Genomic DNA, 27,222 nt, shown 5'->3' on the forward strand with positions numbered 1-27,222 from the left:
ATGAAGTTGCACTCCATCCAGTGTTGGTGGAGCAAAAACGCCGAGCTTACGTTTCCTTGTGAACATTACCAGTTCAGTCTTTGTTGAATTTACTCCAAGGAATTTAGCCTTGGCCAGCGTGACAGCGTCGATAGGCTCTTTGCATAAGCTCCGAGATTGTTGACGGAAACTTTCCGGAAATCAATATCACCGCGTCGCCCGCATATGCTACGAGTTTGATACCTTTCCCGTCCAGTTTCATCAGTATGTTGTTGATTACCAATAGCCATAGCAACGGTGAGAGCACCCGCCCTGAGGAGTACCTCTTCTTACTGTTTTCCTGATTTTCGTATCCCCTACATTTGAATTTATAATTCTGCTATTTAGCATTTTATCTATCCAACAGGTAAGGGTTTCAGGAATAGTAACTTTCTTTCTATATCTAGAAAGGCGGCCAACATAAAGTTCGAGTTTTCCATATTCCTCTCAATATATTTTATCCACATCTTTGAAACCTGGGAAATGGGTTTCTGCAAGGAGAATAAGAGTCTCAGAATCGGAGTTCGTCCACGCACCATCTAATTTCTTAATACTCCTAATGATTGCTCAACCACGCTATTCACCGGACTTTTTCATTTTTTCTAGTGTAATGTCTTACAGTGTCATATTTACATATAAGAATATTCAACAGGTTGTTTTGTTTATTTCACATATTTCTACAATTTTATTTAAGGAAAATATCGCGAAAAATAAATGGAATGTTATGTTTTTTATGTTAATAAAATGTTATGTTAATAAGAATTATTCCCAATACTCCGAAAGATTTTTCTCTGAGTGATGTAATGCTGAATTTTAATTGCAACTAAAATTGAAATTATTTTCATTTTGTTTATATTTTTTCAAGGCATTACAAACACATTTACAAATTGAGTAATTGTTTTGACAAAACAGGGGCACACCTACTTCTTGTTATTGTACCATTTTTTCTATTTTTCCTTTTTTAATTTATACAGTTTTATCATATTTTAATTACGGGAACAGACCACCTGTCTAACTTAATCGATAGTCTATATCCACCTCAATTCCAATTTGAATTGTCAGAAGTCGATTAATCGTTTCACCGCAAATCGACTTACACATCCCTAACTGTCAGCGCACAGCTGGAAAAGGAAAGGAAAGGTAAAGAGCGAGCTTGCAAATTTTTCTCAATTCAAAAATTATTCTATTTAACAAAATTAATTTTTAGTTGCTCTGGGCATTTGTAAAACTTGTAATATTGTAAAGACAGCATAATAATGGCTATGTTAGCTAGAACTCTTGGACGCACCCTTGTGCAGGTGAGTAGATCATTCAAAAATATGCTATTCTTGTATGCGGCACTAGCGCTTACATAAACACTTGATGCCCCAATCGCAGACAAGAAGAATGTCTTCTTTAGAAGAAGAACAATGCATTTGAGGTTATAATCCTTAGAATCAGAATAAACATATCCTTTGTGGTTATAATTTTGGTTTTAATCGTATTTGTTTTTTCTTCGACAGGGTCTTCAGACAAGCGCTTCGCGTTCAATTCAAACTACAGCTGCTGTCAATAGTGTAAGTACAAGTTCATAGATAAATATTGCTGGAAAACGTCCAATTGTTATTGTTTTATGTATTGTTTACAGGATCCTGGTACTCATGGTGGTAATCGTACAACTTGCACCTTGATTCCCGGTGATGGTGTTGGCCCTGAATTGGTATACGCCTTGCAAGAAGTTTTTAAGGTTAGTGTGTTTTCTACAACGGCAATTAGTTTCCATAGTATTTTAATCGTATGTCCATCTATCTCATATAGGCAGCCAATGTTCCTGTTGACTTTGAATCCTATTTCCTTTCCGAAGTCAATCCTGTTTTGAGTGCTAAATTGGAAGATGTTGTAGCCTCAATTCAAAAGAACAAAGTTTGCATTAAGGTAAGTAAAAAGTATAATTAAAATATATAATTAATATAAAAACGAAAAATCATAAACATATTTATAATTAATATAAAAAAAACATTTTTGGAATATTAGTGTTCGATCTATATTACGAAGAAATCCAAAGCATAATAAAGTTGAAAAGTGTCCTAACAGGTTTCTTAACATAAAAGTCTTTTCCAAGGAATATGTTCTCGCCATTGCAATATACAGCCACATATTTCATTCATTCATGACTTATATTTATATAAATTATATTCTAAAAAAGTATATCTCAACATATCTTCCGCCGGCCGGATGTTATATGGTGCACAAAAAACGATACGTCTGTCTAATCACGAATTTTGGTACAGCGGCTGAATTTGGTCTAGAATGAAGTTTGTATAGCTTGGTTTAAAAAGAGTAAAATATTGATGTAGGCTCACATGGAATTTCGTTCGATTTATGTAGGTAATATGTAAAGATTATCAACCCCAAAAAAATGTATATCATATACCATCGATCATTTGCTGCAACACCATCATAAATCAAAAATCTATTTCACGGAAAATGCTTTTAAAGTTTTAAAAACAATTTCATAAGGAAAATGCTTTTAAAGTTTAAAATTAGGCATCATTAAATTAAAAATCATGATTTATGACCTATGCCGCTTTTGCTGTAAATGAGCGATATATAACCAAATTCAGGCTGGCCGAATTATTAAATTATGTCTCAATTTCAGAATCAATCTATATTTAGAAAACATAATTTAAAAAAATTGAAACTTTGAATATATTGCTAACATTAGCCCTCGTATTTCTTGCCTATACTATATAATACATATCATTGACATTCGATATAGATTTTCTGTTATTTTTTTACACAGCTGTATATGCTTCCATTGAAAGTGTTTTTGCATCGTCTATCAATTTGTTCAATTTCCACTAATTGTTGTTGAGAGAACCTCAATTGTTATTATGAATAAATAGCAATATGTTTTATATTGAACGTGCAGGTAGCGTGTGTGTGTGTGTGTGTATGTTTCTGGTGTAGTACGGGTAACGATAATCCGTTATAATTTATATTTACATATTTGCAGTTGTAATTAAACTAAATTAGTCAACATGATAATTTGAACACATTTTGTCGGAATGGAAAGGCAGATTTTTACACATATGGAGATTTCTGGAAAAAAGTAAAACAAAGCCGAAGAATTTGTTTCTTTGTCATTTTTTCTTCTTGTTCTTAGCATAAATACTACTAAAGACACTGCAGAAATAAAAACTGAAAAATCAAAAATATCGCGTGAGTGACCGAGAAAAATCCTTCGCAAATAAAGGATATTCCAAATTTTGAAAGTGCAATAATAAATTTTGACATCTTTTATTCATGTAAAGAATATTTAATGTTCAAAATGTTCACACAATTCGCAGAGTTTTCCATTATTAGCAATGATGTCTTAGGTCATGTATATTTATAGTCGAGTGAGTGACGCTCTTTTGTTGTTTTTATCTCAGAAGATAAAACCCGGAGGCCCTCAATTTTTTACCACTGATAAAGTGCTACAAAAAAGTATTAAGAGTGAATTGTAAAAAATTTAATAGTTTTTGATTTATCAGTAGTGTTGGCGGTTTATTTGGGATACCATTTGTATTTTGTTTTTGCAAAATAGTCAGGCTGAATCCCAGTTTGTTGTTTATATACTATTTATGTGGGGAATGTATGGCATTGTTTGCCGAGGGGTAAGGCAGGGAAGACTATAGTTTCGGATCACGCCACTGATCCTCATCAGTTCCCTTAGTTTTTTGTTGGGATATTCTCCCCAGAAGCTATTGCTTCTATACAAAAAACCTCTCATACCCAAATGTCTCTTGTAACAAAGCGAATAATTTAGCTGACCAACGACATAATCTGCATGAGAATTTCGCTGGAGTCTCACTTCGAGGTTAACAAGGCATTTACAAACAATACCACACCTTTCCCACTGTCTTCCCTGCCTTACCCCTCGGCAAACAATTCCATACTTTCCCTACTAATAAATAGTTGTTTTTTATAAAAACAACAAACTGGGATTCAGCCTGACTATTTTGCAAAAACAGTTTTTGATTTATTTAACATTTCAAATTTGATTTTGCCTCTGAAAGATATCGACTTTGTGTGTGTTTATCCCTTCTTTGCATGATTTTTTATTGTTTGTAAAAAAAAATCTTGGTGATAGAGTTCATCCTCAAAAAGAAGGAAAATTTATTTATAATCATTTTAGTATTAATTAACATAATTAATTTAAAATATGATGGGAATTTCCATCACCATGCAATGCTGGCTCATAACATAGTATAAAAACCAGTAAGGAAAGTTGTAAAGTCGGACTGAGCCGACTATATGATACCCTTCACCACTTTGGGTATATTCTACATATGTATCCTAACAGACGTAGCGTGTTTGTTATATATCTTTATCTGAACCGATCTATGGATCTTTTCACGAAGCTTAGTAACACTAATTTAGTACCCCATATCAAAATTCGTGCAAATCAAAAGATATATAGGGACTTTGGTGCACCAATTACATAAACTCGGACGAAAATATATATGGGTGCTACATCTAAATCTGAACCGATTTTCACGAATTTTAGCACACGTCATTCTAGACTTAATTCAGTACGCTATGACAAATTATGTGCAAATCGAATCGAGAATTTGGTGCACCAAGTACCTAAAATCGGATGAATATATATATATATATATATTTATGGGAGCTATATCTAAATCTGAACCGATTTTCACGAAACTCTGCACACATCATTCTAGACTTAATTCAGTACGATATGCCAAATTTCGTGCAAATCGAAAGATATATAGGGACTTTGGTACACCATTTACCTTAAATCGGACGAAGCTATATATGGGAGCTATATCTAAATCTGAACCGATTTTCACGAAACTCTGCACACATCATTGTAGACCTTATTCATTACGCTGTGCCAAATTTCGTGCAAATCGAAAGATGTATAGGGACTTTGGTACACCATTTACCTTAAATCGGACGAATTTTCCTAATTTCAATATGGTTCGTCCTTGGGCCAAACAAATGAGCTGTGCCAAATTTCATCCAATTCGGATCATAAATGCGACCTGTACTTTGTTAACAAAAATATATGGACGGGCGGACAGACGGACATGCATAAATCGACTCAGAAAGTGATTCTATTTATTTATTTCAATCTTAACATGTATAACGAAGCCTTTAGGCCAATAAATGTAATACATAATGCATAACAGTATGATTTAACTGCAATAAAAGTGGATATAACTGAATAATTTTTATACCCTTCACCACACTGTAGTATAGGGTATTATGTATTTGTGCATTTGTTTGTAACAGGCAAAAGGAATCGAGATAGGCCCATGGTTCCTTTTGAGAATATGCATAGAATCACCGTTTCCAATCAGATGACAACAAATATTACTGGCACCGCTCACATGACAATAAAACTGTGGGAAAGTTTGATGGGAATGTTTCACTTGGCGGAACTTTAATGCATATCAACAAGAAAAATGTTAGAAATTGGTTGCCTTACCAAAAATGTTTTTTCACAATATTGTATTTAGGTTCATGTTTCCAAATTTTATTTACTCTCTGATACAATAATAATGTGTTTAAGTAATTTCTATTACAATAGTGCCTTTGTGCCAATAATAGGCACTTTTTTCTAATAGTCGGCATGTCGTATTTTAGTTAAACAAAAATAATTTAATTTAATTTTTCTGCTATTTTCGTTAATAAATAATTATTATCAGACGTTTCCATCAGCGTTGTATTAAAAAAATTATATAAAATAATTTTATTTATTAAAATATTACAATTATAAAACATGGTGCCGACTTCGGGAACCTTTTATCCAGTTCTAGACATAGCTAAATAAGGCATTTCAGAGGTTAAAAGAATTTAAGATTAAAATCATGTCTTCCATTATGAAAAACCACTCAAAACTAATTTTTATCGGTATTTCGAGCACTTATTTAAAATTTTTTCCAATTTTGAGCCAAAATGATCGAAAAATTTTAAATGTACTTAGCACGATTAAATTTTATACAGAGATAGGTTGCAGTGTTATTGAAGATTATTCAAGGTATTTTTCAAATTCATTTAACACTTAAAATCGAGCTGCATAATGTCAGCATCATTTAAAGGTAGATGTAGTTAAAATATTGAAAAATGATACATGAGAGACGTAGTCCCCATTTTGTAGGCTTCTAGTTTAACTTTGTCACGAAGACCGTGATATGTCACAAATCGATAGAGAACATAAAATGGTTCGCCTCAACCGGTTTTTACACATTTTTTACATTAAAGTAGACACAGCTTTCACCTAAATAAAGTTATATCAATATCATAAAAAGTTTGTAACGACAGATCAATTAACCCAAAACTATTCACTTCTTTTCATATACTTAAGTAATTCTCGAGTTATAAAAGGGGGAACCTCGGCTTCAGCTATGTTAAAAAATTGGCAATATTGCCTATATATATTCTACGACTAAAATGTTTCGTTTATTTATTTATTTTTTGATTATGGACACGTTTTCGAAAATAATGTGTCCATATTGGGAGCAGATCTCTATATGATTATCACCATTGGTAAACTTTATAATAAAAATATTAAATAAACATTAAATATTTATTCAATTTTCTTATTTTCTCATTTTAGGGTATTTTGGCAACACCCGATTACAGTGTTTGCGGTGAATTGCAAACTTTGAATATGAAATTACGTAACGAATTGGATTTGTACGCTAACGTTGTACATGTACGCAGTTTACCCGGTGTTAAGACCCGCCATCAAGACATTGACACCGTCATCATTCGTGAACAAACCGAGGGTGAATATTCTGCCTTGGAACATGAATCGGTGCCCGGTATCGTTGAATGTCTGAAGATTATCACTGCCAAGAAATCAATGCGTATCGCTAAGTTTGCATTTGATTATGCTACCAAGAATGGTCGCAAGAAGGTCACCGCCGTACACAAGGCTAACATTATGAAATTGGGTGATGGTCTGTTCTTGAGATCCTGTGAACAAATGGCCAAATTGTATCCACGTATTCAATTCGAAAAGATGATTGTAGACAATACTACCATGCAAATGGTATCCCATCCTCATCAGGTAAGGAATTTGTGAAATGTTGGTTACGAACGATGGGGTAATGGGAATAAAAATTTTGGGACATTCAACATTAAATTATTTGTAGTACGATTTAAAATAAAATTCTAAACAATATTTCTTTTCATATTACACACTTCCTTTTTTTTTAAACAAAATTGGAAGTGTGAATTCCCAAATAAACAATTTCGGCATCGTACTAAAATTAAATAATAATAGCACCTCTATTAATAAATGTTGGGAATTGGGAAATATGAATTCAAATTCATTCTTTTTGGAAAAGGGAATTCACATCTACCAATTTCTAAAATGTTTATAATAGTGGATAAATAAAATCAGATATAAAATGCATTATTGATTTTATTTATTTAATTTTTTTGCAAATAGTTCGATGTCATGGTTACACCAAATCTTTATGGTAACATTGTCGATAACTTGGCTTCCGGTTTGGTTGGTGGTGCTGGTGTTGTTGCCGGTGCTTCTTATTCTGCCGAAGCTGTTGTATTTGAACCTGTAAGTATTTATAGCACCCATTGCCTCTTGTATGTACTCAAATTATATTTTTCATGTTGTTGTAGGGTGCACGTCACACCTTCGCCGAAGCTGTAGGCAAAAATGTTGCCAATCCCACTGCTATGTTCTTGTGCGGTACCAAAATGTTGCGTCACATCAACTTGCCAACCTACAGTGAAATGATCAACAATGCCCTTCACCGTGTACTTAAGGATGGCAAGGTCAGAACCAAGGATTTGGGTGGTCAATCTACAACTCAAGATTTTACACGTGCCGTCATTGCCAACATCCATTAAAGATTGTCTTCAAGGTGCCGACAAAAACCACAACCAACAACAACAACAGTAAACAAGAACTACAAATTCTACAGTTGCTTTCCTTTTTAAACCAAATATTAAGTTAAAGCTGTTGGGCCAGGAAGTCAAGAGTCAACGGGGTGTTGCTTTCGAACTTTTTTTGTAAATGCATAACTACTAGCAGCCAGCCACCTTCCCTTTGCCGACAACATAACTGTTATTGTTTTCTATTTTTTAATATGATGTATTTTTCAAACTTTGAGTATTAATTTGGCGAATATTTTTATTTAAATCCTTTATCTCTTTATTTTTTAGTATGTTTTTTAGTCAATTGTGTCCTTGTCCTATGCCCCACACCCAAACCCATCGATTCAAATGTATTGTATTAAACAAAAAACACACACACAAATTGTTCTATTGTATTATAAAAAATCCTGCCATTGTCCTGTAACCCGAGTTTTTCTTTTAGTTTTTATTTATTTTTTTGATTTAAAATCTTTTTTTATTATTTCGAAAGAAAATAGTAGAGGCAAAGTTTCAATATATAATGGCAGACGAAAGGTGTTCACACGGTATTGTCACAACAAAACGCCTCAACAGTTACCAAAAACATTGTCTCAAATTGCATGCAAAACTCACTCTACAATATTTATAAGATCCTTAGAAAGATATAAACTGTTTAAAGAAACAAACAATGTTATAAACAAAAAAATATATACAGAAATTATTGAAGGTAACAAAGTGATGATGGTGGTTTTGATTTATTTGGAATTGATTTCTTTGGGGACACGAACATTAGATAAATTTCTAATGAAATGATATTCATACAAATGAGTTATAATGTATCTGAAATAAGATGTGATGTTAATCGTAGCGATAACGATTTGTCATAAACAAGGTCATCCATTTTAATTTATTTAAAAATACATTTCCTTCATTTATCAAAAATTGTTTCTATCCGATGAACATCACATCTGATTTCTGGAACTTAACACCCATACACTTTTCGTGGATGTAATTAAAGAGGATTTAAGATATTTTCTTTGGTTCGGCTAATTCTTTTAGACGTGGTGTAGCTTTTGCTTGCAATGCTTTGCGTGATACCCGATATGCATCTGAACGATTATTTGAATCGGAATATTCTTTTGGATTTGCCAATTCCTGGACACGTTTAGATGCCACCGCTTTTAAGGCTTTTATATTTGTTTTGAAGGGACTCTCGGCGGGTGTTTCTACTTTGAGTCTTGTTTTTGCAGGTTCAGCGAGGGCTTTTATACGACGGGATGCTGAGAAAAAGAAATTCATGGGAATGCAGTTAATCGTGTACTTGAGTTCATATTAGAAATATTTTAAAAAATTTGTACAGTTACTGTTATATGAATAAGGCCGTGAATATTAACAGGTAGTATTCCCACCTTACCTTTATAAATTAAAGCATTCTGTGGAATATGAAAGGGATCTTCTTTTTCATTGCTTTCGTACTTTTTAGGTCGTGACATTTTCAATAAACGTTCAGAGGGCTTAAAGTTTTTCAAGTCTTTTGTAAACATCCATTCGTAGGGTTTGATTTCTTTTCGCATTCTGGGTTTACTTAATCGTCTAATACGTTTCATTTTAGGACCATCACTTCGTTGTCGATTTCTTGACCGATCATCCACTTCAGTTTCAATGGGTTTCTTTGGCATTGCCAATGCTTTCATTCGTTGCATAAGTTTTGATTTATTTTCCGTTGTCCATGATTTTGGCGGAGTTCTGCGGAGGGAAAAATGCGATAGCGAGAGGTAGAATGTGATGACAATGTGTGTGGAAGTAAGTTCGACTAGAATTATAGTTGATGAAAAAATAGAAGTACTTTTGGATTACGATATTTTTCCGTCCTATTTTTGAACGTTTCAACAGCAATGGGTGCATTATCGGAACGTAACAACAAACAAAATTATTTTGGAAAGAAAGTGACATCGAAAGACTCTTCAATAAGGTAGTGTTTAAGGAGACACTTATGGTTGCATTGATGAACGATAACTAAGAAGGAGGGATAGAGGCTCAGATGGCATAACGACCTGTTGTCCGGATTATTCCAATTGTAAAACTGATAAATTCGATATTACTGCCTGATTTATGTTCATCTGCCGCTAGCCAAGAGTTTAAAGTCCGAGTAGCGCAAATTTTTGTATCACTATCTTCTTCCCGGATTATCCACCTCAAAGTCAACCTCACTCACTTTTCACTTAATGGGCGTGATAAGTTGATTTAGAACAAATTTAGACATTTCTGCCAATGTTATGCGTCTGCCCGCCATCGCACTCCATTTTAATCTTCCATCGTAACCCTCGGCGATCTGAAAAAAATACTTACTCAGGTTCTTCTGGTACTATGTTTTGTAGTCGACTATAGACGGAGAGGTAACTTTTTCTCATTAAACGATTTATGCCACTTTTTCGCAGATCATTGAAAATGTCGAAGGATGGATGGCTTTTCAGTTGATAAAGTTGTCTAGAATAGATAAACAAGACCATAAATTAGCTATGTAATACTAAAGATCGTTGGTGACATGCTGTGTTATCAATATCGGCATATTATATTCCTACATCGTTCGCAAAATTCCGATCCTATTTTTCGTAAATACTCACCTCAATTGTGGATATGCCAAATGTTCGGTGCGTGTACTTTCGATTTTATCACATCTATTTACAATTTCAATTTTACATGTCGTGACCGCGGGACATTTGATTTTCTGACGATATTTCAATTTCTTGTGTTTCGGTTGAGCTAATTTCCAAATTTTCCTACGTTTTGTTATCACGCGATTATAGCGATCACAAATGCGACAATAATTTTGTATAATTTCACTCCACATATAATTGTATTGCGGTGGAATGGAATTATTTTCCAATGGACATTCTTTGTCAAAATAACGCATTCTCCAAAAAATTGCAATTGAAATTTAAATAAAAAAACAGACAAATAAATAAATGAAAATAGATTGTGTAAATAAAGAGGAAATGAAATTGACATGAAACTAGCTACGAGGGCAGGTAAGTAAAAACCCGTATTTTCGAATAAAAGGTATATTTTACAAAAATAATAACAAGTGAGAGGATCAGTATAGTGGGACGGATTGACCATATGATACCCTATACTATATATCTGATCCTTGAGAGGATCTATATGGCGTGTTTGACTCTCTCGGGTGTTCCGGGTCTATGGAACGAGGTAAAGGTTACTTACATTCCCAAAGCGGGTAAACCAAGTCACTCGGCACCAAATGACTATAGACCCATTAGCCTATCATCCTTTCTCCTCAAGACTCTCGAAAGACTGACCGACCTGGAGATTAGGAGGTCCGTCAGTCTTTTATATATGCGTGCTGTGATTTGCACGCATATATAAAAGGCAAGTCTGTGGAATCTGCTCTGCATGAGGTGGTAAGTTATATTGAGAGGAATATGGAAAACTTGAACCTTACGTTGGCCGCCTTTCTAGATATAGAAGGAGCTTTCAACAACGTTAAATTTGAGTCCGTAAACCTCTCACTACAAAAAGTTAACATTTATGAAACCCTTACTTGTTGGATAGATAAAATGCTAAAATGATAAATTCAAATGTTGGGGATACGAAAATCAGGAAAACAGTAACAAGAGGTGCTCCTCAGGGCTGGGTGCTCTCACCGTTTCTATGGCTATTGGTAATTAACAACATACTCATGGAACTGGACGGGAAATGTATCAAAGTCATAGCCTATGCGGACGAAGTGGTGATATTGATTTCCGGAAAAATTCCGTCAACAATCTCGGAGCTTATGCAAAGAGCCTTATCGACGCTGTGTCGCTATGCCAAGGCTAACTGTCTTGGAGTAAATCCAATAAAAAGACAGAACTGGTAATGTTCACTAGGAAACGTAAGCTCGGCGTCTTGGCTCCACCAACACTGGATGGAGTGCAGCTTCATTTGTTGCCTGAAGCAAAATACCTTCCTGGACGGTCAATTACAATCGATTAGAAACGCCGAGGAACGGGCGAAGAGAGGCCAGATTACACTCTATGCATGCAAGAACTCCATTGGGAAAAGTTGGTGGTTAAAACCATAGACTATACACTGGTAGTATAAGACAGTGGTGTAAGGTCCATCCTTTCCTCTGGTTCTCTAGTTTGGTGGTACTGCTTGCGCCACAAGTCGACATCCATCAAAACTAGACAATGTACAAAGAGCCGCCTCTATTCTAATAACTGGAGGCGCGAGAAGCACTCCACAAGCAGCTGAATTTAAGGCCTCTGTGTCTCAGCATTAAGTGTTAGGCAGCGAGTAGTGCTGCATAAACAAAATCTATGGCGAAATTGTACCATGGATGCATCCTGAACGAACTAGGTATGACACTGGACCAACACGTAAAACTAAACGACTATATATCACCAGTCCTGAGATTTGACGATATAGATGTCGTTATCCCTAGTAGATACGACCGGAACCGTAACAACTCTCCTCTAGACGGTCTGGCTTTCTATACATACGGATCCAAGATGGAAGACGGTTCAGGGGCTTTCGTCAACTGGATAGCAACTGTAGTGTTTTCCAAGCTGAAATCTTCGCTACTCCAAGAATCTACAACTTTTTACTACGAAAAAAAAATTTTCTTTATGATATCGAAGAAAATAGTAAACATTAGTAGATTTTTGCAGTACGGGAACAGACCAATTATAAGAATTTAGATGTGATGAGTAATCGTTTACCAATAAAAAAAACTGTCGATAATGACATTTTAGAAAAAAATATTTTTTTTAGAATCAGAAATAAAATTTAAAATTATTCATAAAAATTTTAGTGTATAGACAAATTTGTTGTGTGTAGAATAAAAATTATTTGTGTAGGAAGAAAAAAATATTTAAAAAAATGTGGCTAAAAGAGAGCAGTCCCGCATGCTGTGAAGTCCATGAGAAATTACCAAAAGATATTAAATGTTTTCAAAGCGAGCTCTGCAAAGAATTAGACTATCTGAAATGTTTACATAGAAACACATTTATAAATAGTCCACGTATAATGTCTTTGGCCAGGCCGAAAAGTTTCAAACGGACACCAAGATTTGTACCAATTTGTGCATGTAAATTGAAGAAACCTGTCGAATTGGTACATTTGGATCAGCGAGGTAATACACGAACGGAACAGTTGGCATATCCTAAAGCCAGGTGGGTTCAAAAATTTGCAAACTTCCTATTAATTGTAATAATATTTTAAATTTTATTTCAGAAAACTACTGGTATTTAAAGAGGAGATAAAGAAACGCTTCCCTCCGGATCGTATAATGAATTTAAATCGTATGATACGCAAAAGTCTCTTGTCGCTCTATAGTCGTTTGGCAAATGTCCAACCACCGGAAGAGAAGTATTTACTATCATTAGATTTTTATTTGGTTTTGTAATTAATTGTGTAATTTTTAGACAACCAATTAATAAATGGGATCGTGCAGAATGGGCCAAACATATGAAAAGATTGAGAAAACTTGCCAGACCCAAGGTGCCGAAATCTTCACCCAGAATTGTAAGTAGTTATCCAAGATTGTTTGCGGTCATTCTTATTACTAAACACCATCTACAGATCTTCAATATTTCCTATAAGTCTTTTTATAGAATAAATAGGGGAGGCTTTGTTAATATTACTATACATAGAATACTCGTTTTATATCTTCTACGGAAAACATAGCATTAATTTATATAGAAGGTCTTGTATAGAAGAATTCCGTATAGGAATACTATTGTCTGAAGATCCTTTAAAGGTAGTGTGTAAATTGATTAAATATCTAGAACCTCAACAGTTTACAAATACCTTTTCTTTTGTAACTAAGAATGAAATGTAATTGAAGATTTAAAAGAGAAGAAAAATAAGTGAAAAAGAGTTAAGTTCGGCCGGGCCGAACTTTGGATATACTGACAGGTACTTTAAATAAAAATATGATTCTTTGGACCAAATTTGTTTCAAAAAATTTTGATTTCATCCAAACTTTGCCCATCTTATTATTTCTTCCAAAATAAGTTCAAGTTCGAACATGAGGAATATCGGTCCACTCCTTCTGGTACCTCCAACACAGGGGCAAGGCCTAAATGCGGTATAAGGTTAATTATCGAACCTTACGTTCTAGTTTTTTTATCTCGATATCCTACGCAGGTGAAATGATTGCAACAAAGTCTTAGAACCAAACCCAAAACGCGGAATAAATCAGATAACTATTTTAATATAAAAAAGAGGCTTATATGGGGACTACCCCAAAAAGGGGGCGAATATAAACAATTTTTGGTAGGGAGATTTGTTACCATATACGACTACAAAATACCAAATTCCAACGCATTCGGTAGAAAAACGCGCTCAAGAACCCCAAAATACCGAAAATCGGGGGTACCCTTATATGGGGGCTACCCGAAAAAATGGACATATATTCATAACTTTTTGTGGAGAGATTTGGTACCTATTAAGATCCTAAAATACTAAATTAGAGCCAATTCTGTGGACAAATACGATCAAACCCCCAAAAATTAGGAGGTACCGTTATAGGGGGGCTACCAGAAAAAGTGGACCTATATTCATATTTTTTTGTGGAGACATTTAGTACCCAATAGGAACCCAATTTACCAAATTTCAGCGTACAAGAACCGCAAAATACCGAAAATTGGGGGGTACCCTTATATGGGAGCTATGCCTAAACGTGGACCGATATATCCGATCTTCGAACTTGGCCTGCCTGCAGACAAAAGACAAAACTATGCAAAATTTCAGCACCCTATCTCAATTACTTCAGAACATAGCGTGATTACAACAGACGGACCGACGGACATGGCTAGATCGTCTAAGAATTTTACCCTGATCAAGAATATATATACTTTATAGGTCGGAAATGAATATTTCGATGAGTTACAAACGGAATGACAAAATTAATATACCCTCCAAACTATGGTGGAGGGTATACTAATTTGCAAAATTTGGTTGTTGTTATTTATGGTGATTAAAGAAAAGTCCTTATTTTTGATGGCGGACATGATAACTCCTCACTGGAACATCGGAATCCGGAAATTCCAAGGGTGTTGAAAAGAGTACATGTCTGGTTCTCGTATGAACTAGAACTAGGATTATTGACTTCGCTCAAAAATTAAAAAAAATGGCAGACCTTTGAACATTCTTTTTTGGAAATTCGCCTGTTTTTGACCAGGACTTCATTATGATTTGCAACAATCGCTTGGTAGAATTTTCGCTATACGCTATATTTTCCAAAACTTTTTACACGTACCACTTTCCTTATCTAGACAAAGCTGCATACAAAATTTTACTTGTAACCCTTCCTGAGTAATACATTTTTACCATAAAATGTCCGACATACATACTTATTTGAATGGCCATCTTAAGGTAGAAGAAAATGAAAAATTCGGCCTTGCCGTTTTTATTTGTTTTAAATTGTTGTAACCCTAAATGTACCACTAAAAATTGTAATTCGAAACATTATTCTCAAAATTGCAGCCAAACAAGCGAATGCCATTGAAGCGAATGAGGCGATATAAATTCCTATCGAAACCGTTGAAACGTAAAGTTGAGGACAAACCTGATTGGACATTGACATCTGAAATGAGAAAATTTCAGCCCTCAGATCGTCTCAAGGATTTGGCAAAACCCATGATACGTGATACGTCAATGTTGTATCAGGAGTTGCCCATAAAAATACCACAAACGGCATTGAAATATAAAGGTTGGTGGAAATTATCTACTAATTGTTTAATACTTGCTAAATAAATAATATAATTTCTGTGTTTTTGTACAGCATCGAAACGAACACAAGATTTATCTCAGCCGAATGCGATTAGGACAACTCAGATGACATCACCGGAATTACGTGAAAATCCCTTTGCCATATCACCGAATGCTCTGAAAGCGAAAGCATCGAAACGTACCATCGAATTGGCCGAACCCAAGGAATATGAAAATAAACACATTCGTGATAATCCCTTTGCCATATCTCCGGCAGCTCTAAAGGCCAAACCTAAGCCACGTACAATAGAATTAGCCAAACCGAAAAAGTAATTTGAAATGGTGTTTTGCAACTTCCTTTCGTTTTTGTGAATTTTAAATTGTCGCAGATTCATTTATAATTTATCTAAATTTAGAGTACCTTTATTAAGTAGAAAATTTGTATACATCGAAACAAATGAAAAAATTTATAATTTTGAGGCTCCCCTTAACTGGTGCCAATATTAATAATCTGTGTAAAGATATTTCGTACCCAAAGTTTATCTAAAGTATTTCAAAGGACAAACAATTTGGTTTTCCGAATTTCCAAAAATACCGTTATTTAGGAGGTACTGTGGCGGGACCAATATTCATAATTTTTTGAATATTGAAAATATCAAAATATCAGTACCAGCCGTCCTAGGAATATTAACATTGTACAAAATATCGAAGCTCTATTATAAATATTGGTTAAACTTTTGTAAAAAATCCACTCTTATTGATCTGATAATAGTCCTTGAAATAGTTTTGCTTACAAATTCAAGCATTTTGTTTTGTAAGTCCATGAAAACGTATTATTATAAAATTTGTTCTGAGGGTCACAGAATAGTGCAGACACAAAATGAAATTCTTGATTATGTCCCACGACAGTGAGGATATAATCTTGAGGATGGATTTTCTCCAATGGAGTAGGACCAAAATAATTTGTGCTGTGAAATACCGGATAAAATGCCAGGAAAATGTCAATGATATCTTTATTAAGGGATTTATGGATCCCCCACGAAGTCCGTACAATTCACCAATTACATTGGCTCGGGAGAAGAACAGTAAACAGTAAGTAGAATCTCGAGCCACGGATCCAATTTTGACCTACTAAGAGAGGCGAATTATATCAGTAGCCTCGACATAAAGGATGGGCATTGCAACATTTACTGTACACGGATAGGATTATACATTACAACACGCCCTCTGCACAGTCATCTGCGCGGAACCACACGGATTCGCATATTTCGATGACATCATTGTCAGCCTTAAACCGTGCATGAGCATTTGGAACATTTAAGAGAGGTATCACGTAGGCTATAAAGGGCGAACCTGTGCATAAATCCTGAAAAGTGAGACTTTTTAAAAAAAGAGACTAAGTCAGCATCCATTCGGACCCAGATAAGGTTGCGGTCAAATGGAAGTTATAAACCCCCAACTGCTTGAACAAAATTCGTCGATTTTAAGGGCAGTGTAGTACGACAAACGTTGGACACGTGTTGCCCATCTAAGTGAACTCAAACCATTGGTGACTTACCACCACCACCAAAGTCAATGCCGCTTTGGTTGAGAGTTGTGATTGACCAATCACCAAACTATGTGGAATTCGCCTAAACGGGACATTCTCCAATTAATGAGGGACCTAAAGGCACATATATATGCCTTTAGGCATCTGATGACGAGCAGGACACCCCGTCGGGACCTGTGAGAAATGGTAGCCCGATACCACCCGCCCCTTTGGTTTCGCAACATCCAAAGATGATTGGACGCTAGGCGAAGTATTACAGCACCCTGCAACAGATATGGGAAGGGGTTTCAAATCCGGCTGGACAAGGCAAAGGCCTTTGGTTAGGAAGCTGCGGAAGACATTGAAGGAAATTCGAGGCTGAAGAATGTGGTGGTCGTACCGAATGAGCCAGAGGGTGGGGTTCGTTTGCGCAAGAACGCTGTCTCCAGATGCGGTCAGGGAACTCCACCCGTACCTATAAAAGAGTAGTGGCTGATTGTGAGAAGAGGTTGCGAAAATGGGTTGACCGGAAGGGAATGTGACGGTTAAGGGCGAAGTGTGACGACCAACGACGTTACACTCAGTTATATCCACACAACGTATTTTTCTCCCGCTCTTAACAAATAAAAATTATTTTGCTAATCCATCACTCTACTTTGGCTCATCGCAAATAAAACAACAAAATACACGGTGTTAGGGTTATTCTCTTACGGTTATTCTTATGATCACAAGCAATGTTGTTGTGACATGTTGATCAAAACAAGTTCCCATTATCCCACGCTAGAACACGTGGTTGGCGTTTCTCACAGACATATCCAGATCAGGTAAGCTCCATATTGAACCCAGGTCCCTGAATTTTACATTCTCATTACATTCCTCGCCAAAAGTACTTCTCCAGGTTTCGACTTCGAAGTTCGGCTAATCTTACAATCAAATATCGGACAGATGGCGATCAACTTCGTACTGAATGAACATTTGATAAAACATAAAACACCCGTTTTTCGCTCTCGCTCATAAATATTTTTTTTCTTGCTTCCACGTCTATGACCCTTATATTTCTCGAAAAACAATTCTTTAAAAATCCATGCTTATATTCAAAACATATCAAATGTAATTCGAGAATTCCATTTGCAATTCATTAGACATCAGTTGTAATTAGAGAATTTCATTTGAAATTCGAAGAATACCTTTCGAAATTCATAGAATTCCATTTGAAATTCAAAAGATTGCATTTGAGATTCATTACGTTCCATTTGAAATGAATAAAATTCAAAGAATTCCATAAAATTTCATTTGAAGTTCATAAAATTTCATTTGAAATACATAACATTTCATTCGAAAAAACACACAAAAACAACTGAATTATTATGAATTACAAGTAAAATGTTATGAATTTCAAATTTAATTCTTTGAATTGTTCAAATCAAGGTGTATGCATCAGATACAACAACAAATATTTTACAAAAACAACATTGTTGTTATAGAAATTAAATTGTAATGCTGACAATAAGTTTTATATATAAACAAAAATAATTATTAATTTATTTTTGTCAAGAACTATTCTTTGAGAAATAATTAATGAATTTGTGTATCCTTGGGTTGTTGGCAGTTTTGGGTGAATGAAAAATAAAGTTTAAGACCTGGTCGCGATTAATTTTAAGTTTCCCACATGCAGCCCATGTTGGATGTTGTTTATATTGTGAATTACAATCTATTTTTTCTATGGAGTGGCTTCAAATTTTGCCTTATAGACAATTTTATGTCCTTCAATTTCAATCCCCGGCCAAAGACTAAATCATGGAAATTGTGTAAACCGTATAAAACCTTTCTATAGGCGTATTTAACCTCCGCCGAGGATTGTGACAAGCACCAAGGGGCCGATTCCAATATAGGCTAACATAATCTCCTCGATTTCATGAGTAGCTGGGATTTATGGACAGATTTCCACACATAACATAAAATATGTGAACCAATCGGCGAACGGTGTTATAACTGATTTAAGCATAGGTTTCCTTTCCGTCCGCCTCTATGAATGTATTTTCTTTAATTTTTATTATTAAAAAATACTACATTTAAAGACCATTTTTGAAATCGAAATTTAATATTGAAAATGTTTTTGACAATTTACTTTACAAACAATAAGCATGGTATAATAATAGAAGGTAACAGCAAGTGTTGTTGTACAACAAACGATACAACAACCACATGGAAATTTGTTTTTGTAAGTTATACTAGTGTCAACGTCATTTGACAGCAAAATGTAAACAAACAAATAAATTATATTTATTTTGAAAATAAAATATTTTCGAATCCTCAAAATATAATTTGAAAAACATGAATGAAAATCTTTCAAATTTATATTTCTATCGCTTCCACAATTTTCCTATAATTGAGCTATTGCCACTGATTTGTGTAACACATATGAAAATGCAGGGAATTGCGAGTTATTCAATGAAGAACGATTTGCTTCCTCAAACTTTTCCAACAGGCAGATTGAGTAAAATGAATACGGGCAATTACAAATGAAATTCTCGAATTGCAATTGGAATATTTTGAATAACATTTGAAAAATGCGTAGTCCTTGGCAACATATTATTTTAAAATCCACGCTTATGACCCTTATAGTTACCTTGAAAAAATATTGTTTTAAATTCAAACTTAATAGCCTAGACAGACGACAGCCTTAATTTGCATTAACAGCCTTAATTCAAATTAACTTGTACATTATCTTCATTTTTATGTGTTGTTAATGCACAAAATCAAACTGAATTTATACTGAATTAAGCAATTTCAGTATGGCAATGCTGTAAAAAATAAATTGAATGTTGTCAAATTTGTCTACGTTGTCTACGTTTACGAAAATAAAAATTAAATATAAAGGCAAAATTCAACATTTCTTCAAATTTGGAGCTGTTTTATCTTCATTATAGCTGTTAGTTTTGCTTCCTGCCATGTATCAATTTCAAAAAGATGTAATCCTAAAAAATTTTGTAAAGAAATGTCAATATTTTCTTCCTACACACATTCAAACAATAGTTTTGAAACAAAAAACTGGTTCATAAATGCAGAAACTCTCGTCTGTCAGGGGTAAATTTTAATTCAAATTAAGAACTTTTTAATGCAAATTAAGGCTGTCGTCTGTCTATGGTATAAGGCTCTAACATTCCTTACCTCTGGCAGTTCTTTGATGATAGCCTTGTTTCCAATAAATTCATAAATAAAAATACCAAATTTGTATGAATTTTTGTTTTTTATGTTATTTTTTTTTATTTTTCATTAAATAGCAGTATTCATAAAAAATACTGAAAGAGTATGCTCCATGTTCACATCATTTTTGTTTTGTTTGTTTGTTTTTTTTTTATTATACAATAGGTAAAGTACATTTGTTCGGTTTGTGTTTTGCTATATTTGTCAGTTATTTTACAACATTTGTTTTATTTATCCAGTTTTCTCTTTGGGGGATATTTTTCATTTCATTCATTTTTAGTGGCTTTCAAATATTTGTATTTAATGTTTTTTGTTTGTTATTTTTTATACACAATTTCTCTTTGCTCATTTAACCGCCGATTTTTATTTATTTTATAAAGCGAAATTCTTTACTTCAATAAATTGTTTTTTTTTAGAAATTCCATAATCATAATACACTTAGGTGTAATTATAAAAAAAATAATAACGTAGGAGAATAGAAAAGAATTTATTTTTTATATATTAAAATAAGGGCTAATTTCATAATTTTTGTTTAGATTTTTCTTTAAAAAATAAATAAATAAAAAAATAATTTACACATTCATAAATAGCACATGTTAAATTACAGTATACAATGAATTCGAATAATGTTATTTTTTTAATTTTGTTGATTTCAGTTTTTTTCTGTGTGTAATTTAGATTTTATTTCCAAAATATGGGCTAAAATGTAAGGGGGGAGTATTCCAATTGGATTTTATGCCAAATATGTTGCCTACTTCTAGGCAAAATATTTATTTTTACAGAATAATTGTAATTTTGATTTTTTTTGTAAGAGATCCATGTTGTTGTATTCAATTTAGTGTCCAAATTTTTTGAATATTAGATTTTGGATATTTTTGTATGATTTGTATAGTATTTTGATTAATTTTTTTTGGGAAACCCACTTAAAATGCAATGATATTTTTTATTTTTTTTTTTTGGTAATTTTGGAATTTTGCCTTAAATATTTTTTTAGACAAATTATTATACCATCAATTTTGTTGTTGTATTTAATTCCTAAATTTTCCATTTTCCTTTCATTATGGAATTTTGTTTTGTAATCATAATAATATAATTTTCCTATATGTTTTGTTTTCTTTTTTAAATCGTATACGCCTGAAATGTTTAATTCCATAATAATAATATATAAATATTCATTTACAACATATATATGAATAAGTTTATATATTGTTTTTTTGTAATATTTGCCAAATATATATTTTTTTTTATATGTATCAGTGTTTCTTTTTGTGGGTATGTGTGTGTGTAAATTTATTAATTATAATTATATTTTTCATTCTTTAATTTTTTCTTTATTTGTTATTCCAAAATGTATATACAAAAAAGTTAATTTGTTTCCATTATTATTAGGCCTTGATTGAATTTCCGTTTGGATATGAATGTGTGTTTTTGTGTTGAAATTTCAGCTTTGAATCGGTTTTTTTGTTTGTTGTTTTTTTCCAGTTTTGAAAATCCTGATTTTGATGTTTAATTCTATTTCAAAAAATGTTAAATTATTTTTGTTTTGTTGTTGTTGTTTGTTTATTTTTTTCCATTTTGTTTTGTGGTTTGTTCTTAAATATTTCTTACTTTTGGTCCCTGAATGATAAGTTTGCTTTATTATTTGTTTTTCTTTCTTTTTCCATGTTTATATGTATGTGTTTTGTTGTTTTCCTTTATCTAGGTTTTCCTTTTTTTTGGTTTCAAAAAAAATAAATCTTACTTTTGTTGCTGCTTCTGCTGCTGCGGTTGTTGTTGTTGTTTGCCATTCATCTAAACTAAGTTTTATTGTTCAAAATTTTACAGTCGTTTAGTTTTGAGTAAATTTTTGTTTTCAGTTTTTTTGTTGTTCATTTTTTTATAAATACACTTAAAGAAATTTCTCATATTAATCTACTCAGTTATTTTCTTTAAGTGTATTTGAATTTGTATCCAAAGTGTTTTGAGAAAAATAAATAGAGTTTTATCAAAAGCATTAAGTGGGTTGCGTTGAAAATTAAGAACATTAACAATAAAAAAACAATTATAAAAGAAAAAAAATCCAAAAAATTAAAAAAAAATAAATAATAAACTGAAAAATTCGGTTATTTTTTGTATCGGTTTCCTTTCTATTTGTTTGGTTTATTGATGCTTTGACTATTGTATTGTTGTTGCTGTTGATTATATCCGTATTATTGTTGTTTGCTGTTGTAATTGTTGTTATTGCTTTGAAGCCAATTATTATGTGAATATGGAGCAAATATAGACAGTGTTAGTTTATTTATATTTTGTTTGTTTTTTTAATAAATAAGTATTTTTCAATATATATTTTTTTGTTTAGCAAAAAATGATCAAGTTTTGCATTTTTGAACACACTCCTCAAGTTATGTTTGACTTTGTATCATTATGGTCAGCCTAAGGGTAGGCAATAAAGAAAATTAAGTTGTTTAACCAATACATCAAATTAATTATACCCTTCTCCATTAAACGGGTATCCAAAACAATCTATAAATGGTAATCTGTTGTAAAATGTAGCTTAGCCCTTATTAAAAAATTGAACTATACTTTGGGTTAATTCAAATTTGGGTATAACCTAAAAAATCAATATCGATGAAGCATATGCAAGCTTTATATATGCTTCACCATAATGTGATATACAAATGAGCTACTGAAGAGCAAAATAAACCTGGCCCTTGCGCATACAACTCAAACACGTTTTCAAATCTAGGTATACTTTCATCAGCACTACAATTTAAACCATTTAAACCATATACCTGAGGAAAAACAATAAATCTACCACTTTAATGATGATATTTATATTTTTACGGAATTGAATCTAGAACAGATATATATATATATATATATATTTCTTCGTCCGATTTTAAGTAAATGGAGCACCAAAGACCTAAAGTTAGACCGATTGCCAAATTTTGCAAGACGTAATGATATTAGTACAGCCTAACATGTGCTAATTTTCGTTGAAATCGTTTCAAATTTATATATAGCTCCCACATATATTTTCGTTCAATTCAAAGTAAATGGTGAACCAAAGATTCAAAGATTGACTTATAACACAACATTTTGTACAATGTACTGAAGATAATGATATTTTCATCACATTCGTTTTAGCAACATTATGGAAAACAGCCGATTCCTAAATTGTCAACGGTTCATAACGCCAATGATTTGGGGCTTTGTCAAATTGAGAGCTTTTAATAGAGTAATTTGTTGAAGAAAAAAAGATCGTCAGGACAATCGAAGACAATTGAGTTGATACATTAACTGTCAAAAAATTAAAAATTGTCTTCGTAATGTAGGCGCCCAGTAAACTTGAAAAATAATTCTGAAAATGTTATTTATATTACAACAGAATTTCTTTCTTTAAAATCCAATCCATTTTGGCCCACTTATTTAAAAAATTAGTTTGTTCATATACTTTTAAATGTCATAAATTGTCCAGGTTTATTGCCTATTTGTTGCCATTTTAAAGGTAAGTTCATAATGCGTCTCTCATAGAAATCCTGCTCCATATTTTCACAATCCTCCCTAGATACCGATTTTTTTATCATTAAAGAAATTTTCTAATGCAAGAAAAATATGATAATCGCTTGGTCCGGACTGTATGGTGGATGCATTAAAACTTCCCAACCACGCTCCCGAAGTTTCTGACGAGTCACTGTAGATGTGTGTGGCCTAGCGTTGTTCTGGTGAAACACGACACCTGTTGACCTGTTGGCCAATTCTGGCCGTTTTTGGTCAATTGCTATCTTCAAACGGTCAGTTGTTGACAGTACAGATCAAAATTTAGGGTTTGGGCATATGGAAGCAACTCATAATAAATATTCCCCTTCCAGTACCACCAGGGTTATCGTATGTGATTCATTTCTCATATCTAATCGCCAAGGCTTCGCAGATGGAAATTTGATCCATTATATTTTTTCTGTTAATTGGTGTGGCACCCAACTATCGAGATTCTTTTTGAATCCAGTTTTGTGTAAATGGTTTAAAACAGTTTTATGGCCGATTTTAGCTCCTGAGCTATGTTACGACTGCTAACATGCCGGTCAACTTCGATTATTTCTCCGATTTTATCGACATTTTCGACGACCGGCCTAATGGATTTATTTTTACCCAACCTAATATTATTTAAAATGGTTTATATTTTTGTCTACCCAAAAAATCGTTTGTAAACATCAGATAACTCCCTACAGGCGAAAATGGATTTTTGTATGGAAAAGGCATTGGGTTGATGGAGAAGAAATTCATTTCTAATTATCCCAAGTAAAGTTGCTTTTATACATTTGGATTGTCCAGATTTGTTGACGCTTGTCCAGCGTGAAGCTAACATTTAATTTGTCCAGCTATACAATTCTCATAGAACATTTCAATAACTTGGTAACATTGATTCTACACTTGTTATACGACTATGTTTATCGTTTACCTATTCTAATCTCTCTTACAATATGTTCCTCATGCTAACAAATTTCATCTCTATGTATTTTCGTTTTATGTGAACAAAACTACGTCGATCGGATAGACCGATTTCAATCAATCCATACAAGTGCAATCTGGCAGATTTCGACCTTTGGAGTTCCATTTATATAAAATCATACAACATTAAAAATGAGAGCTATGAGTAAATATGGACCGATTTATAATAAAGTTGACACACGTTTTTCGCTTTGTAAATTTCATATTAATCGGACAAACGTAGTGTATTGGTATGCCATTTAGAGTAAAAACTACAACAAAAATTAAGTCCAGCTTATTAAAACCAGCTCTGTACGATTCTCTTTTTGTCAGTCGTTTTTGATGATATACTCTCAGGGACGTTCTAATACCTAGGATACTCAGTGCTTCGCTATGTGTATAATTTTGAAAGTCCATTTTTATGTTTAAAGATACAAAATTAAGATTAACTTTACCAAAATTCAATTTGTTTTTAAACAAATTATTCTGTTTGTTTACAAATTATAACAAAACAGCTGATAAAATATCATCTGATGTTACTGGATTTTTTTTACTGGAAAATTTTCCAGTAAGAATTTTCATGCGGCATTATTTGAATGTATCTCTTATTTGGACACTCACTGCTTACCCTGCTGTATCGGTCATCGTCTTAGGACGGCTCATAATAAAGACAACATTTTGGAGTGAATCACGCCCACAGGCTTTACAAAAAGTACAATTATTTTAACAAAATTGTCCTTTGTTAATATCAAGCCTAAAAACGCACGTATTTCAAATATCTAAAATTATATGATTATCTGAAATGAAGACTTCGTAAATGTAAAAGGCTCAGTGGGCATAAACACTATTTAATTACCTAATTGAAGATATATTAAATATCAATCAACCAATACGAATTTATAAAAATATACCTAGACTATGACGATTACATGCTCGTATGCATCTATATGAGATATAAAAAAGAAGACAGCGTTGAAGTAAAAAATTGTGTTTCCGAAAATGGCTATAATACGACCCTTCTAAAAGAAATAATCTGGAGAAGAGTGCAGGATGTTTTCTTTTAACCTTTCATTTTCCCATCGCTTCAAATCCCACTTCCCTTACAGTGTGTTCAATTAACGTTTACATAAACGTTCTAATCTCAATGATCATTTTAATTAGCTTATTTGAAAAGAACGTCAATTGTCATTTACTTATGTGTCTTTCATTCATATTTGTTTTTTTTTTGTAATAGATTTTTATATTATTTTATTTTTTTTGGAGACTAACACAGTCAATATTTACTTTGGTCTATTGTTTTTATAGATTGAATAAATATTTAGTTTTCAAGTTTATTGTTGGTTTTTGTTTTCTGTTTTGTTTTGCATATTTGTTTGTTGCTGTAGTTTTTTTCATATTGTTTAATAATATTGTATTTTTTCTGTTTTGTAGCTGTATTGATATCTCTATTGTTTTTGTTTTATGGTAATTGGTTAATATTTTTTTCTGTTCGGTTTTTGGGGGAATTGGTTGATATTGATTTGGGTTTATATTTTGTTGGTTGGTTTTATGTTTTTGGTATTGCATGCGGAGTTTAATTGAAGAAAAAAATTGTAAAAATTATATTAGTATTTGTGTGTGTAAATATTTAATATTTGGGGTGGAAAATGAACTTGAAGATCCAAAAATTAAAACATCAAAAACCATAATAACGTAGATAAAATTATAATTAATTAATAATTGATAATCAAGTTTTTAAATCGTATAAGAAAATATTTGAATAGAACAGCATTATGGAAGCAAATATATGCATCGTATGTTAACTCCTTCAGCACGAACATTAATATACAAAATATTGTATAATAAATTGTTGTTCTCGTCCAATCACATTGTTAACAAATTTGAGTGGTTCCTATATCATATTCTTCACTTTAACACAGAATTAGGAATTACTCTGCATTAGGTCAGAAATGCGTAAAAACTTCGAATGTACTATAAAGTCGAGTATACTTATAACGAACATATTTCATGATCCCCAAGTTTAAAGACAGATTTTTCATACAAATCATTGCTCTTATAGCTAACTACTGGTATATCGAACTTTTGTCAAAAAGGACACAAAAACTGCAGATTTCGAACTGAAATTATTTTTTCCAGCTTATCCCTGGTTTTGCCTTACCTTGGATATAACGAACTTTAAAGCATACTTTAAGGAGAAACGTTGAATTTTTTGGCGCAAAATCAGGGTTGTATTTGAAATTATCTCGATTTAACATAGAATTTTGGACAACGGCGCGTTCAGACTATGTCTTCTAAATCGTATCGATTTGTAAATTGAGAAATAAATGAAATGGATTTGTCAGTTGCTTTCATAATTTCTCGGTCAATTTTTCAATCAATATTTCAATGAGTTTGGTAGGAATTGTTGCACA

At 32.9% G+C, this 27,222-nt stretch overlaps 3 protein-coding genes across 3 annotated transcripts; 2 read left to right on the forward strand and 1 right to left on the reverse strand.

Moving 5' to 3' along the window:
• Positions 1–1,145: 1,145 nt before the first annotated feature.
• LOC133325386 (isocitrate dehydrogenase [NAD] subunit beta, mitochondrial) lies at positions 1,146–7,927 on the forward strand. The gene is made up of 8 exons (XM_061534155.1): positions 1,146–1,158; positions 1,226–1,316; positions 1,521–1,574; positions 1,646–1,744; positions 1,816–1,932; positions 6,626–7,081; positions 7,466–7,591; positions 7,657–7,927. Exons 2-8 carry the CDS (start codon positions 1,275–1,277, stop codon positions 7,885–7,887), a joined length of 1,125 nt encoding a protein of 374 aa, XP_061390139.1. The 5' UTR covers positions 1,146–1,158; positions 1,226–1,274; the 3' UTR covers positions 7,888–7,927.
• A 989-nt stretch (positions 7,928–8,916) lies between these two features.
• LOC133325399 (sperm microtubule associated protein 2-like) lies at positions 8,917–9,500 on the reverse strand. Its single transcript, XM_061534169.1, has 2 exons — positions 9,308–9,500; positions 8,917–9,173 (listed from the first exon to the last, which is right to left on the reverse strand). Exons 1-2 carry the CDS (start codon positions 9,498–9,500, stop codon positions 8,917–8,919), a joined length of 450 nt encoding a protein of 149 aa, XP_061390153.1.
• A 3,421-nt stretch (positions 9,501–12,921) lies between these two features.
• Positions 12,922–15,943, forward strand: LOC133325400 (sperm microtubule associated protein 2-like). Its single transcript, XM_061534171.1, has 5 exons — positions 12,922–13,067; positions 13,129–13,263; positions 13,320–13,419; positions 15,385–15,610; positions 15,683–15,943. Exons 1-5 carry the CDS (start codon positions 12,922–12,924, stop codon positions 15,940–15,942), a joined length of 867 nt encoding a protein of 288 aa, XP_061390155.1. The 3' UTR covers position 15,943.
• Positions 15,944–27,222: the final 11,279 nt, after the last annotated feature.

Source organism: Musca vetustissima, unplaced genomic scaffold (genome assembly GCF_032173495.1).
Source record: "Musca vetustissima isolate MV318-11 ecotype Yass unplaced genomic scaffold, APGP_CSIRO_Mvet_v1 utg5761, whole genome shotgun sequence".
In the NCBI taxonomy this organism is placed as follows: domain Eukaryota; kingdom Metazoa; phylum Arthropoda; class Insecta; order Diptera; family Muscidae; genus Musca; species Musca vetustissima.